General features: G+C 40.7%; 2 protein-coding genes across 6 annotated transcripts in view; one reads left to right on the top strand and one right to left on the bottom strand.

Annotated features, from left to right (window-relative positions):
* BABAM2 (BRISC and BRCA1 A complex member 2) overlaps nucleotides 1-2,091 on the bottom strand; it is a gene marked incomplete at its 3' end in the record, with an annotated part of 185,462 nt that extends 183,371 nt beyond the window's left edge. For 2 of the 4 annotated variants that reach the window (XM_081317295.1, XM_081317298.1), the window contains exon 1: nucleotides 1,945-2,091. Of the gene's footprint in view, nucleotides 1-556; nucleotides 775-1,940 lie in introns of those variants that run through there. The other 2 variants (XM_081317297.1, XM_081317296.1) reach the window with 2 other exon arrangements.
* Nucleotides 2,092-2,368: 277 nt separating this feature from the next.
* The window catches only part of RBKS (ribokinase), a 65,556-nt gene continuing 50,548 nt past the window's right edge, over nucleotides 2,369-17,376 (top strand). For both annotated transcript variants that reach the window (XM_081314265.1, XM_081314264.1), the window contains exon 1: nucleotides 2,369-2,516. In XM_081314265.1, coding sequence (XP_081170391.1) covers nucleotides 2,464-2,516 — 53 coding nt within the window. In that variant the 5' untranslated portion in view covers nucleotides 2,369-2,463. The remainder of the gene's footprint in view (nucleotides 2,517-17,376) is intronic.

Genomic DNA, 17,376 nt, shown 5'->3' with positions numbered 1-17,376 from the left:
ATATTGCACAAAAATATATACTTCTCAAGTATTTCAAAGCCAATAAGCAACCTAATACTAAAAATGTAAACTGAATGCCTAAAGGTGGAGGATTACAACTGAGGCAACGAAACAGCCTCTAAAAATGGAAATCCAGATTCAAATCCATCCACAACAATAAAAGCTCTCTGGAGGGTATTTCTTTAATTTGATTAATTTAATTAACAGAATTTGTTTAGATGCACAACAATATAAAAACACAGCTAAAATGACCATGGTAACTTTACACTTACACATTGATCCAAAGCCAATAAGCAATCTACTAATATTAAAAATTGGAGAGCCATTGTGGTGTTGGACTAGGAACAGGTTCTAGCCCACCTTCAGGCATGGAAGTTCACTGGCCAACTTTGGGCCAGTTATAACATTTCAGCCCAACTTACTTCACAGGGCTGCTGTTATGGGGAACACTAGGTATGTTGCCTTGAATTCCTGTACAAAATGAAAGATATATAGCTAATAAATAAATTAGCTAATAATTTATGCAGTCTTTCTGAAAATATCATTATTTCATTACTTTCTAGAAGGCCATCACTGAGAAGGCCAGCCTAGCTTCTAGAGGTTCTTCCACAATATAGGTCCCTTTTAGCTTCAGGCCCCATCATCTTGGAACTGGGGTATCATGAACAGAATCTCCTGGAAGATTTTTCTTGATGGGCCAACTCTGGTTGGATTAGCTGATCCTGAAGTTCAGGAGCATCCTTCAGCCCAAGCAACTTCACAGAGCTGCTGTTCTGGGAGAAAAAAAGGCACAGAGCGACATTTGTCAACTCAAAACATCTAAAGGAAAAGTATATATATATATATATATATATATATATATATATATATATATATATATATATATATATATATATATATATATATATATATATATATATATATATATATATATATATATATATATATATATATATATATATATATATATATATATATATATATATATATATATATATATATATATATATATATATATATATATGATTTTGTGCCACCAAGTTGTCTTTGACTCCTAGTAGCTACGTTCGCCGTGATGAATCACATACGAAGCCTGGCTCCCAAATTTATCTGTTAATAACTGACCATTGGCTATAGCAAGTATTAAAGATGCAAGGCTCAACCTTAGTAAACATCTGCAAGGGTTAGGTTTTAGCATCCTTCAGCCCAAGCAACTTCACAGAGCTGCTGTTCTGGGAGAAAAAAAGGCATAGAGCGACATTTGTCAACTCAAAACATCTAAAGGAAAAGTATATATATATATATATATATATATATATATATATATATATATATATATATATATATATATATATATATATATATATACACACACACATACATTACATACATACATATATACATATATATATATATATACATATATACATAAATAAATAAATAAATATATGATTTTGTGCCACCAAGTTGTCTTTGACTCCTAGTAGCTATGTTCCCCCGTGATGAATCACATACGAAGCCTGGCTCCCAAATTTATCTGTTAATAACTGACCATTGGCTATAGCAAGTATTAAAGATGCAAGGCTCAAACTTAGTAAACATCTGCAAGGGTTAGGTTTTAGGTTTGATGTGTTTCGCCAATGGTAATGGAGCAATCATTCTGAGCGATACTCAGCGAAAGACGGAGCATAAATATTAAGGCTTGGAGGGGGCCGTATGCATCCGATAAAAAAAGGGGGAATGCAAGAATGAAAGCTCCGATTTCCACCGCAGGAACTCCTAAATTGACGCTGAATCCCACAGCAAGGGAAAACAGGCACAGGAAACGCAGGTGACACAGCCACCCAGCCCGCCTCGAACCGGCTCGGCGTCCTCCGGCCTCCCTCAACCACCACCGAGACTAAAGGGACACCTGCAGAAGGATCAGAAGAAGCGCTTACAAACCCCGAAACTGCGTCGACCGCTCGCCTCTCCCTCGCGCCGCGGGCGCCTGCGTGGATCCGCCCACTAAAGTCTGGCACGCTACGCTACGTGCGCGCCGCGAGCCGCCTTGCAGACAAGTCGAGCGCCCCGCCGCTCCCTCCTCGAAAGCCGAGGAAAGGAAAGCGGGCCTTCCCTAATCGGTATATAGGCGGTCTGCGCGCGCCTGACTTGAATACGTTTTTTTTTAAAAAAAATAAATAAATGGCGAGGACGATGTTGCAGCAAGATTCTGTACTGACAATTGGTCTCGTCCGTTGGGCAGGGGGACGTAGGCCTCGAGTTGGCGTGAAAACATGTTTAAAAGATTCGTCAGGCGTTTGAAAAGGGGTAGCCTCCTATATCCGTGAAGGACCCCTCAGGTAAAGCGGGGTTGAATAAACTGGAAGTTCGATAATAGGCGGATAATGTTGAGGGCTGCTGGAGGAGAGGCGGGTTAAAGATCACTTTGTGGAGAAAAAAGTTTCTTGCTCGCTTCTCAGCATGGTAGTTGCAGAAATCGTCGTGGTGGGATCCTGTATGACTGATCTAGTGAGGTTAGTATTGTACACGAGGCCCCGCTTTTCCCTAAGTCAATAAAAAAAACTGGTCCAAGCAAATAAATCAGAGACTTTCTTTTTACATTGAAAGAAAAAGGTTGGATCCAGAGGTCCTCAAACTCTTCAGTTCACCAACCTCTTCCTGAAGTTTCAGATCGTTTATTGACCCTTCAAATATTTATTATATTAAACTAATTTAATTAATACCCCTTTTAACTGATAGCACTTATGAATTAATAATGGATTGTCCTACCAACTCTTGGGGTACAATATGGACCACTTTGGGAAAAACCTAATTTATACTAATCCTAATCATTTGAAATACTATCTAAAAAAGAACCTAATATGAAGCAGTCCGGAGAGTTTTATCTTGCTGTGTATATAAAACAGCTTGATCATTTAAGTATGATTATTTGCTTCCTAATTTGTGGTATTTTTACCTGATGTAAACAGATTTCTGTATGTAGGCTGATCAGAAATTATCAGATCTACTGATTGTGAGCATGTTTCTTTTTTTCTAATGATGCTGTTGTGCCATGATAAAATGGAACTAGAAAAGCAATACTGGCTAGAAAGTAGAACTGTTCACTGGATAGCTTTGTTCCCATCCATGACCTCACTGTTGTAATCATTGAATATTTAAAATACCCTTTATGTTAAAAACAGTCTCATCTGTAGGATAAGAAAGAAAAATCTAAATGTATACAGTGTTGACACGAAGAGATGCAAGAACCTATTATAAGACTAAAATAGCAATATAAATAGTAACATATGGCTAACTCTTATGTACTACTGTTTAAGAAATCCATGAAGACACCAGTCAGAATCATCTTTAAATGATTGTGCAGATCAGCTTATTTACTCCTAGATTTTCAGATCAGAAATTCTCATCTTTTTACACAAAGCATAGAATCAAGTGAGAGTAGTAGAAGAGACAGTATGTTTACGATTTTGATTAAAAATATTTATTTTAGGGAGATTTATTTCTGAATATGCTTGAGAGATACAGTACAACTTTTTCTTTAAAGTTGTTGAAACTTTAGGACAAATGCATGTAACATTTGATTCTGCTTTACTTCCAGTCTCTTTCATCCCATTGAATCAGAGAACCTGCCTGAATTTCTTATTTCTTTAAGGATTTAAGGAATGTTTCTTTGCTTATATAACAGTTCTTGCCTATTTTTCACAAGGTCATCTCTCTGACACTCTATCCCAGCCATATATACATATATACATATATACATATACATATACATATATATATATATATATATATATATATATATATATATATATTTGTTTTCGTAGATTCTCGCGGGTGTCTGTATGTGTAGGTCTAGAGTCTCGGGTTTCTTCCCGCGTTCCTTTCATCTTCAGAAAGTTGTGGCGACGTTTCGACGAAATCCCATCCGTCATCATCAGGCCGGAGTATTCCTCCTGCTGCTTTCAGGAGCAATGCGTGGTCTGTCTGTTCCTTTCCTTCTAACTGCCGGTGGGAACACCCCCACCGGCAGTTAGAAGGAAAGGAACAGACAGACCACGCATTGCTCCTGAAAGCAGCAGGAGGAATACTCCGGCCTGATGATGACGGATGGGATTTCGTCGAAACGTCGCCACAACTTTCTGAAGATGAAAGGAACGCGGGAAGAAACCCGAGACTCTAGACCTACATATATATATATATATATATATATATATATATATATATATATATATATATATATAATATTAAGGCTTGGTTCGGCTTACAACCAAGTATACTTTTCCCCAAGATTACAGTACAGTCATGTGAATTGCAGAACATTTCTGCCAAATGATTTTGAAGTGTGCACAGCCCAAATTCACAGGTTCAGCCAATGGTCTGTGCACATCTAGCCAGATTTAGCTTTGTAAGCACAAAAGTAACAGCAACTTTAATATTTATTTTTAGTAATTGTAATTGTCTCTTGATGAAAAGAGAATTGAACACAAAAGAATAACCGAAGTGTGTTGAGAGGAGTGGCTCTTTTATCTTCTTCCTTTCATTTGCATCAGTGCTGAAGCATTGTGAGATTCAGATATTTTATGCAAGAAATAATATTAAATTAGTAAAATGGTGTACATTCTTAGCCCTTCTTTCTGGTTCTCTGCAGTCAGCAAATAATCTATAGTGAAACATACTACAGAATTGTTTTTTCCAATCTTCCTGTCCTCAAGGAAATCTTTCTTTGATCATCCCAGTATGTTTGTTGAAAATAACATGCACGTTTCAGAGGATTCTGAAGCATGATTTAGGGTGTACTCTTTTCTTACATATATTGTCACCCAAAAATGCTTCAGTACTCGTAATTCAATTTTTCCAAGCCATATACCGTATATACTTGAGTATAAGCTGAATTTTTCAGCCCACTTTTTGGGCTGAAAAATTCCACTTCGGCTTATACTCCAGTCAACAAAAAAACTTACCGAGGACTTGTGCGCGGCCGAGGCTTTGGTGCTTCCGGGATCGCGCGCACCTCTCCCAAGCCACCGCCGTCCGCAGACCTGCCGAAGTTTGGGGAGGTTTGGGGAGGTGCGCGCGCACCTCCCCAAACCTCGGCAGGTCTCCGGACCTCCGTGCCCTGCCTGCCTGCTTCTTTCCGCTGCGGAAAGAAGCAGACCTCCGTGCCCTGCCTGCCTGCTTCTTTCCGCTGCGGAAAGAAGCAGACCTCTGCGCCCTGCTTGCCTGCTTCTTTCCGCTGCGGAAAGAAGCAGACCTCCGTGCCCTGCCTGCCTGCTTCTTTCCGCCGTGGAAAGAAGCAGACCTCCGCGCCCTGCTTGCCTGCTTCTTTCCGCCGCGGAAAGAAGCAGACCTCCGCGCCCTGCTTGCCTGCTTCTTTCCGCCGCGGAAAGAAGCAGACCTCCGCGCCCTGCTTGCCTGCTTCTTTCCGCCGCGGAAAGAAGCAGACCTCCGTGCCCTGCTTGCCTGCTTCTTTCCGCAGCGGAAAGAAGCAGGCAGGCAGGGCACGGAGGTCCGGAGACCTGCCGACGTTTGGGGAGGTTTGGGGAGGTGCGCGCGCACCTCCCCAAACCTCCCCAAACTTCGGCAGGTCTCTGGACGGCGGCGGCTTGGGAGAGGTGCGCGCGATCCTGGAAGCACCGAAGCAAGTCCTCGGTAAGCTCCGGGCGGTCACTTGCTTCGCGTCTCCTGAGGGAAGGGGGGGCGACTGGAGCGGGCGTGTTTCCTCGCCTGCTGGGTGCCGCGATTTGCCCGGGGAACGCACGGGCCCCAAATGGCAGCGTGGAGCGAGGAAGCGGACAGCCAGGGCTTCCCCGAGAGCCGCGGCCACACAGGGTATTCCTGTGTATTCAGGCTTGCAAAATGGCGGATCGAGCCTCTGCTGGCGGCAGAGGCTTGCAGAGCGCGGATCCAGCCTCCGCCAGCGGCGGAGGCTTGCAGAACGGCGGATCGGCTTATACTCGAGTCAACAACTTTTTCCAGTTTTTGGGGGTGAAATTGGGGGTCTCGGCTTATACTCGAGTCGGCTTATACTCAAGTATATACGGTACTTATCTTTATTTATTTAGAATGGTGCTTAAAAGCCTCCGCTTACAACTCCGAGTTACAAGCAAACAGTTACTTACCAATTTAGAACTCAACATTGCCTAAGATATAGATCTATGCTACTTTCTTTAGCAATCAGTATTAAAAGGGGGAGTAAATAACAATTCAATACAGATAAGGCATTTTTAACCTGAATGGAAGATGCCTGTCTGAAATATTGTCTCTGATCAAAACAAATGTATAGCTATATAAAGCCTCCATTTTTCAGACAGAATTACCTTATCATTAGTCTCAACCAGGCCAGTAGGTGAGACCCTTCTGCGCTCGCTCTCTCTCTCTCTCTCTCTCTCTCTCTCTCTCTCTCTCTCTCTCTCTCTCTCTCTCTCTCTCTCTCTCTCTCTCTCTCTCTCTCTCTCATATCTCTGCTTGATTGTTTATCTGGTGTTAATCTCTGCTCATCTGTGTGTTGGCTGCTGGAAAGGCTGGATCTGGTCTTTTTGTTTCTTAGCTTTGTTTTGTCTCTTTTGAATATTGTGCTAATGTGGTTTATCTCTATGGGTCTATTGGTGGCTGAAAGGCAAGCTTCCAGGAGTTCCCTAGCATTTTGGATTTAGCTTAGTCTAGGACAGGGGTCAGCAACCTGAAACAATGAAAGAGCCACTCGGAACCGGTTCCCTCACAAAACGAAAAACTGGGAGCCGCAAAAAATGTGTGCACATGCGCGCATGCGCAGAACAGGGTTTGACGGAAGAGTGGAGCCAAGGCGAGATATGCACTTACCCTGCATATTTGAATTGATTGGTTGAACTTTTTTAGTCCCACTTTTTTTTTGGACTGCACATGGCAGAGGACTGGGAGCCCGCAGGAGACGGCTGAAAGAGCTGCATGCGGCTCTGGAGCCGCGGGTTGCAGACCTGTGGTCTAGGATGCTCACAGTTTCCTAGTTGAAACAATGGTTGAGTCTGTCCATGCATTGTGATTAAGGAGTTTTCATTATGTCTTCTAACTCCTAGTTGATGTCCATAGATGTGCTCTGCTAGTCTTCTGCCTAACTGACTTACACAGTTGCTGTTATAGCCCTTACACTGCTTGTTGCAGATGACTCTTTTTTCTTCTTTGGCTATTAATCTTTTGGTTTACTTAAGATGATTTGGAAGGCTTTGGTTGGTTTGTGTGCTATGATGATGATGCGTGATTATGATAGCCTGTGGTAGTTTATGAGATTTTTTTATTTTATTTGTAGCAGTGTTATTTTCATAACTTGGTTTGGTTGGGCTCTAGTGGGCTGAGTATTTAGGCAGTTTTTGATAAAGTGTAAATATCCATTTTGTTGGAAGATGTTATATAGGAGGTTTATTTACATTTTTTTTTAGAAAATGTATACGGCTGCCCAACTTGCACTCAGTGACTCCAAGTGGCTTACAAAGATAAAACCTGATACTAAAAACAATAAACCCCCACCCCTGCCAACAACTATCAGACCAACCACTTTATGGGCTCCATATTACTCTGAAATCCCAGACCCATTGGCAAAATCACGTCTTCAGGGTCTTGCGAAAATATGTCAAAAAGTGGGTCAATCTTATGTCTGCAGGCATGATGTTCTACAGCAGAGATGGCAAACCTTTTAGAGACCAAGTGCCCAAACTGCAACCCAAAACCCACTTATTTATTGCAAAGTGCCAGGGCTGCATCAGCATTGTGGCGCTCTCAGGGGGGGTGGGGGGGTGGCCCACTGGCTGTTGGGTGGGCATAGCTGCGGTGGTCACAGCGGCGGTGGTCATGGCAGACTGGGTGGATGTGGCCGGGGTGGGTGGGCCAGGATGAGGGTGGCAGGGACCAGTCCTTCGCCATCTCCAGGGCATCCGGGGGGACCAACGCCACTTGCTCACTTCCTGCTCGGTCACTTCCAAACGCCATATGTTCGCTACTCTGGCAAACTCTGCTCGGGTGACGGCGTGCATGCCCACAGAGCGCCCTCTGAGTGCCGCCTATAGCAAACGTGCCATAGGTTTGCCACCACTGTTCTACAGGGATGGAGTCACCACGGAGAAGACCCTTCTTCCTGGTCCCACTATATGGACCACCTTAGGAGAGGGGACACATAACATTCCCTGCTTCCGCGCTCTGGTGGGTCACGTAGATCTGATTGGGAAAACATGGTCCTTCACACAACCTTTTTCTGGTGTTTTAGATTGCTACAGTACATTTGTGCTTGTCTGATCGAAGTTCTTACATAGCTCCTTTTATGGGAGGTTGGGTTGTTACTTTAGTAATGGAGCACTTTGTTAGTGTGATTGTTTTTGAATAGGTTTGCGTTTTTAATTTGCCATTGTTTCCTTGCTGATGAGGATATCCAGGAAGAGTGTTGTTGCTGTTCAGGAAGGATAGAGTGTTGTTGTTTTTTTCCTCTTGTGAATTTTATTCCTTTGAAGATGTTGGTTGTTTTATGTACCTTCTCTAATTCTTTTTTATTATGACAAAGGAGTCATCTACATACCTGACCCACACTTTTGGTTGCATGTGTGGAAATGCTATAGTTTCTAGATGCTTCATTACAGTCTCTGCTGTAAGTCTTGAGAATGGTGTACCCAAAGAGACCCCAAATCTCTTTATATTGCTCACCATCAATATAGTTTTAAGGGAAGGTGTAGGAATTCCATCTGTTAATGTTTATAGTAAATTGATAATAAGCAGAAGAATTAGTATTAGAAACACTTACCTGAGCTTAGAAAAGAAAAAGGCTCAGTTCAGCAAATCTCCTCCCTGATCATTGTGATGAATAGTGCAGCCCTCTCTGTCATCAAAGCATTGGTTTTATTGGGGCTTATTTTCTGATTTATAAAATGCAAGATCATCTAACATTTGCATTCCGATTCATTTTTGACTAAATGTGCTCAATAATCACCACAATACCTTCTCTCTCTCTCTCTCTCTCTCTCTCTCTCTCTCTCTCACACACACACACACACACACACACACACACACACACAGAGTATCCTGCTGAGATTTTTCTTCATCTTCTATTGAAGCACATTCTATTGAATATTTCTTCTTAATACAATAGTAAACTGAATATACCTTAGAAAAAATAAATATAGCCTTCATTGTTCTATTTAAGTTAAATTTAACAATAACTTTTAATAAACTAAACACGGCATTGTGAGTGATGTGGGTGCTTCTATATCTAACAATCAGTGATTTTTCTAAGAGCTGCTTGTAAATTGTATGAGTTTTACACCTTTGTGCTGAATACTGTACCGCAAATGATCCATTATAATATGTTGCACAGAAGGCCAGATTTAGAGTCAGACTAAACCTGATATCATGTTTCACACTGTTTTTTTCTAAATGAGATAGTGGAATGGCAGGGTATAAAATAGATTAGGACTAAAGAATTAGAGAAATGGAAGGCCTTAAGGTCCCCTCCATGCTACAATTTGGATTTGGTTCAGCCTTCATTCCTTCTGCTATTTTTTTCAAAAAAAGGAGTCACACACAGCCAAACCACATAATGAGCATTAGATCTAATTTAGCTGACAAGTTATGTAAATCTCTTGAGCTCATTGTTGTAAATTAGTAGATGGACCTAGATATATTACTGTTTGTTAACTTTTACCAATCATTCAGTCTTCCTAAAAAATAAATAAGCCAGGTTATCTGAACCCAGTAGAACATTCAGTAGGTCCTTCCCTATAGGTCCCCCTTGCCCCTTCCTATTTTTTGTCAAATTTAAACAAGCAGATATTTTGAGTTGTGTCCATCTTTGACACTTTTTAATGTATACCTCCAAAACAGTTGTTTAAAATATTCTTCCTTTGGCCCTCTTATCTCTGTTTCAACTCCTCTCATATATTTCAAAGAAATGTAATTTCTACCGGTAGGTTTGTATCTTCTAAAATTGGAAAAGTGCTTTAAGATTGGTAAAGAGAAAAGAGCCTTTTTAACTGCATGGTTTTTATCTCAGCCTATATATTCTTCCAAAAGGGACGCGGTGGCTCAGTGGGTTAGGACGCTGAGCTTGTCGATCAGAAGGTCGGCAGTTTGGCGGGTTGAATCCCGAGTGCCGCGTAACAGAGTGAGCGCCTGTTACTCGTCCCAGCTTCTGCCAACCTAGCAGTTCGAAAGCACGCAAAAATGCAAGTAGAAAAATAGGGACCACTATGGTGGGAAGGTAACAGCGTTCCGTGCGCCTTTGGCGTCTAGTCATGCCGGCCACATGACCACGGAGACATCCTCGGAGAAGCGCTGGCTCTTCGGCTTTGAAACGGAGATGAGCACCGGCCCCTAGAGTCAGAAACGACTAGCACGCATGTGCGGGGGAACCTTTACCTATATATTCTTCCACTCCCCATGATCTGTGTAGACTTTTCTTTCCCTTTGTCTCAGAATGGAGTGCCATATTTCATGTTGTTTGACATGGCTAAAGCCACTTTCCAGCACCTGATCATCATTCAGACTTAAAATACATTAGTAAATGTTCCATAAAGCATTGAGTTACTGTTCTCTTGATTATTAATTAACTCATAATTAAGTGTTTTTGCCAGATATACAAGAAGTATGTTGTACAGAATTCTGTGCAGGCTTTTTTCTTGAAGACAATGTATGTGAATGATACTTCAAACTAAAGTTGATTTTAGCTCTAATCCATGCTTTTTAAAAGCTTATAATTAGAAGTTGTTCAATGTAGTAACTTGGCATATTTAGTGTATTTTTCTCAGTTATGAAAATGTTGAGCATCCTGTATTGTTGAAATTATTATGCAAGATACTGAGATCTGTTTCTGAATCTTGAAGGTCAGTTTATTTTTTTCTTTTCCTCTTGAATTTAATTACAGTGGAAGATTTTGAAGAAATTTCATATCATATTTGCTGCACAATGCTCCTGCCTTGCAGGCATCAGTGCTAATTTATCTGTCTACCCTGGATTCAGTTTGCATCCAGATGCAGAATGGGCACCTGATCAGTGAAAGGTGTTAAAATAGAAGATTTATTTGTACAATGGAAAAGTCATTAGGTTGTTTACTTCCAGAATGCAGTTAAGTGAAATCCTTGAACTTTGTCAGTACCTCATACTTTTATTTAATCAACTACAGAATACATAGTTAGCCTAAAATATATGTAATCACCATAGAATATTAATTTTATACCCCTTTGAATTTACACAAAAATATAGAAATATATTTATAAACAGAACAACTAGGATCAGGAGATTCTTAATAAAACAATGTCTAAAAGAAATAGTTGAACAGTGCAGTATTTTGAAATTCAGCATTTGCCTCATTAAAAGAATAGGCATTTTTTAAACATGTTAAGAGCAGAGCTTTTCAACCAGTAGTACGGGTACCACCTGTGGTACATTGGCACCTGGCAGGTGGTACGCGACCATCCTAGAAAAGTGGTAGCGGGGGAGGGGAATGAGCTGAACCAGTGGCAGCACCGCACAAGCCTGAGCAAGAGACGGCTGGAGCTGCAGGGCTGTCAGGGCTCAGCAGAAGCGCCAGGATCAGCGCTTCAGGGCTGTCAGGGCTCAGTGGAAGTGCCAGGATTAGCACCAGGCTCCAGCCGGAGCTCGGTGCTGATCCTGGTCCTTCTGCTGAGCCCATAAGAAGCACCGATCAGCTGGAATGTTGCAGCATCTCCAGGGTCTTGTGATTTACATTCAGATGCTTGGCAACTGATTCATATTTATGACGGTCACAGTGTCCCAGGGTCATGTGAAGTGACCCAAACCTGCTGCAACCACCCAGCAAGGAGGGGGGAATAAAAATCAAACACCCCCTACCCCACCCCCGCTGCCAATCCTCAACAGAAATGCTCACAACAATGAAAACCTCGGACAGGAGGAAGAGCGCTGCCGGGCGGGCAGGCAGGTTTCTTGCTCGGCTGTGGCTTGGGGGGCACTTTTTTCAGTGTCATTGTAACTTCAAACAGTCACTAAGCGAACTGTTGTAAGTCGAAGGCTACCTGTACTTTATCACTTTTTTCCTTTTTTTTTTTTTGGTTATCAAGTTTTTGACACCTTGCTAGGCGACTGGTGGTACTCGGATGTTGCCATATCCTAAAAGTGGTACAATGGGTGAAAAGGTTAAAAAGCCCTGTGTTAGAGCATGTTAAATATATATTTATATATACGGACTGTCATGCATGTATGTCACAGAAAATCCATCACTTATTTAATTTTGTATTATTTGTTGTTTAAATTACATTGATATCACCATTTTCTTCAAGGAGGAAAAAGAAATGTGCATGGTTCTCCATTCTCTCTCCAGTTAAATTTAGGAATTTAAAACTAAATCTTCCAATTTTAATTGATATTAACCATTTATTCCATATTGGTTCTATGATTATTTAACCTCAGCATATTGAACTCAAGAGCCATCCACAAAAGGTTGACAGTGTCAAAATGGTGGGCATTACCTGGTGATTAAGCCTTGCTCCTTTTTACATCTGTGTGATTCACATTAAGAAAGGGCAGGGCTATGATTGTCTAGTTTCACCCACTGTTTTGAGGTTCTTGATCCTTCCCACCCGCCGGTTGTGTGGAAAGACATATGTATGTATGTATGTATGTATGTATGTATGTATGTATGTATGTATGTCTTGGTGTATTCAGGTCTTTTCCCGTGTAAGATTGAGAGTGTCTTGGCGATGTTTCGACGAGGTGCCACTCGTCATCTTCAGGCTGGTGTCTTCGGCTTCGTGCTTGTGTGAGCAAAGCGTGATCGGAGCTGCCGTTTCTATAAATATTGGTGGGGGGGTGGGGGGTGCTGGCTTCGTTGCTGTAAGCAGGTTGGTTGGCTGTGTTGTTCCATCTTGATTGGTTGATGTCGTTATTGTTTGTGGATTAGTTGGCTGTTTTGTAACATCCTGTGTGGCTGAGGTGTTGGCTGTGTGCCCATTAGTCTTTTGTGTTGTAACGACCTGGATAATGGGCTGTGTGATGACATCCTGAGCTCTAGTGTAGTGATATCCTGAGTTCTGTGTTGCAACATCCTGGGTGGTTGGCTGTGTTGTGACATCCCGAGCTTTAGTATTGTAACCTCCTGAGTTTTGCGATGTAATGTCCTGAGCAGAGGGCTGTGGTGTAACATCCTGGGCTTTGGTTCGGCTCCGAGTTTGCGGTCTGGCCTTGTATTCATGGTGTGTGTCAGTTTGCTTGTGGCGGTCGGGGGGGGTGCAGCAGCTGGAGATGTCGCCGTGGTTTAGCTTCTGGATGGTGGTTGCATTTCGTCTATGGGGTGGGTTTGGGTTTGAGTCTGGTGAGGATGATTGGTGGTGGCGTCCTGTGTTGTTGTGGGTCCGGTGTCGGTTTTCGTGGCTGGGACTCGTTTGTTGACTAGGGCTAGTTTCCAGATGTCTGGTAGGCAGGAGGTATCGTCACATTTATTCATGTTGTGGGGGTGTTTCTGTATTTCGATGGCTTCCATAATTATTCTCTTGTTGTAGTGTTCAGTTTGGGAGATTAATTTCGTTCCTTCAAAGTCAATTTCATGTCCTGTTGCTTTAAGGTGCTGGAAAAGGGAGGAAGTTTTTTCTTCTTTTCTGACTGCATTCTTGCGTTCTGCGATGCGTGCATTTATTCTCCTATTAGTTTGTCCAATGTATGTGGCTGGGCAGATTTTGCATGGTATTTCATAGACTCCTTGGTTTTCAAGCTGGATCTTGTCTTTGGGGTTTCTTAAGATGTTGGCTATTTTTTGGTCAGTGCCGAAGGCTGTCTTGATGTTGTGTTTGTGGAGAATTTTGCTGATTTTATCTGTGGTGCCTTTAATGTAGGGGAGAAGGGCAATGCCATTGTCCTGTTCTGTGTCTTAGTTCTTGTGGGGTGTCTCTGGATTAGGTTGGTAATTGTGTTTCTTTGTAATCTGTTGGAAATTAATACGTTTGTGAGAGTGTGTAATTCGGTTTTCAGGTGGTCTTTGTCGGCTAGGCATTTGGTTCTGGAGATGAGGGTCTTGGCTACGGAGTTGATCTGTGCTGGGTGGTGATGGGATTGTGCGTTTAAGTAGCGGTTGGTGTGTGTTTTTTTCCGGTAGATGGAGTGTCCTAGGGAACTATTGGTTTTTTTTGTAGATTAGGACGTCCAGAAAGGGGAGTTGGTTGTTAGCTTCTATTTCCATAGTAAAAATCTACGAAAACGTGTATGTATGTGTGTGTGTGTGTGTGTGTGTGTGTGTATATATATATATATATATATATGTTTAAGTATTTGTCAAGGCTTTTTGAATGGACCTTGCTAATTAACTCTTTCATTCCTGTTTTGGCCTGGCTCAGGGCTTATCCACAGGAACTAGTCAACTTATGACAGCTCATTATTTGTGCAAATTATTCAAATTGCTAATAAAGAATTTGGGAGGCTAAGATGATCATTTCGAACTCATTTATGTTCTCATCAGTTAGTCATACCCTTTATCTGAGATTCGAACCCGGGCTGATTGTATATCAGGCAGTGTTTTAACCTCCTGAGCCACGGGGTTCTTTCTCTCTTATATTAGCTGGAAGGCAAGGCAAATGTATGTTTAAGTATTTGTCAAGGCTTTTTGAATGGACCTTGCTAATTAACTCTTTCATTCCTGTTTTGGCCCGGCTCAGGGCTTATCCACAGGAACTAGTCAACTTATGACAGCTCATTATTTGTGCAAATTATTCAAATTGCTAATAAAGAATTTGGGAGGCTAAGATGATCATTTCGAACTCATTTATGTTCTCATCAGTTAGTCATACCCTTTATCTGAGATTCGAACCCGGGCTGATTGTATATCAGGCAGTGTTTTAACCTCCTGAGCCACGGGGTTCTTTCTCTCTTATATTAGCTGGAAGGCAAGGCAAATGTATGTTTAAGTATTTGTCAAGGCTTTTTGAATGGACCTTGCTAATTAACTCTTTCATTCCTGTTTTGGCCCGGCTCAGGGCTTATCCACAGGAACTAGTCAACTTATGACAGCTCATTATTTGTGCAAATTATTCAAATTGCTAATAAAGAATTTGGGAGGCTAAGATGATCATTTCGAACTCATTTATGTTCTCATCAGTTAGTCATACCCTTTATCTGAGATTCGAACCCGGGCTGATTGTATATCAGGCAGTGTTTTAACCTCCTGAGCCACGGGGTTCTTTCTCTCTTATATTAGCTGGAAGGCAAGGCAAATGTATGTTTAAGTATTTGTCAAGGCTTTTTGAATGGACCTTGCTAATTAACTCTTTCATTCCTGTTTTGGCCCGGCTCAGGGCTTATCCACAGGAACTAGTCAAGAAAGAGTTAATTAGCAAGGTCCATTCAAAAAGCCTTGACAAATACTTAAACATACATTTGCCTTGCCTTCCAGCTAATATAAGAGAGAAAGAACCCCGTGGCTCAGGAGGTTAAAACACTGCCTGATATACAATCAGCCCGGGTTCGAATCTCAGATAAAGGGTATGACTAACTGATGAGAACATAAATGAGTTCGAAATGATCATCTTAGCCTCCCAAATTCTTTATTAGCAATTTGAATAATTTGCACACACACACACACACACACACACACACACATATATATATATATATATATATATATATATATATATATATATATATATATATATATATATATATATATATATATATATATGTATATATATGTATGTCAAATACTTAACTATTTAGATTACCTTGCTAGGCCCCAAACATGGGGCAAATCTTTATTTCCTGTTTCAGCCTATCTTGAAGGCCATCGAACAGGCAGTAGTCACACCGGACAGCTCATATATATTTATGTAAATTACTACTCCCTTAACTCTTTGTTAGTAATTTACATATATATATGTAAATATATATATATATATATATATTTCGAGGTATGAAAGAATTATGAGCATACAACATTAGCCAAATAAAAAGTAATGATGAAAGTCAATTGAGATGTAAGCTGATGACGCAATGGTTGTTGGCCCATCTTAAAAAGTTGAGAGGAAATTTTGAGTTTAAATAAAAGTTGCAACTAAAATGAGAGTGGGAGAAGAAATTGACATTTAAAGGAGCCTTTCTTGTCCCACAGTGACCCCCAGATTGGTATGAATTACTGATGTGTGTATGTCTGTATGTGGTGTACATGTGTTTAGGTAAGCTGTTATAAATGTTTATTATACCTGAAAATTGATTTATCCTAGCTGTCATTTCCAGGTTACACAGTCTCTCTATTTTCCAAAGAGGTGAGGTGGTTGTTTGTAGTATTAGCTATTTCCATGGCAGTAGACTGTGATGCCATCAGTGGAAGAGTAAAATGTTCCATTGGGCATGGGCAATTAAAAATCAGGAGATAAGGCTCACATTTACCAAACTCCTTGGCATTATAGCCTACATGAAGCTGAGAAACTATTGCTTAATTCTTAAGGGACTGAGTATGGGTAAGGGAATAAATATGTTTGTGTTGTTCGATCCCAGCAAGAAAATTATTGCATTTAAAAGAAAACAAAATTAGCCACTTGAAATGGCTTTCTGTATGGTGATGGAAAGAACAAATATACGTTCAAGAATAATAACTATTGTTAGGCATCGAATTTCCTAGAGTTTTTTTCTATTGCTGTGCAGCACTTTAGAGCACTGCAATTTGCCTGTCAGATAGTGCTGATTTTTCCCACACATTAAAAAAACCTAAAATATCTTTAAGTGAGGTTTTCTCTCAAAAATGTTTGTGATTTTAGTCTTCATTTAGAGGTTTTTAGAAGTGTTTTTACTCATCATTGATAAACCTTTAGCAATAAAATCAGCAAGCCTTGTTCTATTCAAAGTAATACTTGATTAGCCAGTTACAAGCAGCAGAAATCTCCAGCCAATCATGGAGAAGGTGATTTTCTTTAAATAATATTTAGTATAATTTTAAATAATATTTAGTATTTCTACAAATACTAAAATAAAGTGGTGCCTAACAAAGTAACAGCGGGGGAGACTACTGCTGAGCTATCCCTTCATTTTATGCCCATTTTCTATTTGAAAGGCCTAAGACTTTAAAAATATGATGCTGCATCATAGTCTCAAGCTATCCCTTTGCATAAATGGATAAATTTTAACAAAACATTAGATTTCAGCAGTGCTTTTTTGTAAAAAAAAAAAGTGCCAGAATTCAACATCATACAACCTGCCTTGCCTACCCTACAAGGTTTACCTTTGTAGTTGAAAAAAAACACCCTTCAATTTTTAGTGTATCTAAAAGACTAGGATTTTGTTCAAGGTAAGTTAATACTATTAATGTTACCATGCACTGTGTGGCTTTAAATTACAAGAAGGCATTTTATTAATCTTTTGGGACCTTTACCACTGGCATACCCATTTAGTTTAATGAGTAGAAATGTC

Source organism: Vipera berus (genome assembly GCF_964194415.1).
Source record: "Vipera berus genome assembly, chromosome: 1".
In the NCBI taxonomy this organism is placed as follows: Eukaryota; Metazoa; Chordata; class Lepidosauria; order Squamata; family Viperidae; genus Vipera; species Vipera berus.
The sequence above is the reverse complement of the archived record's forward strand: the minus strand, read 5'-3'. Positions and strand labels throughout refer to the sequence as shown.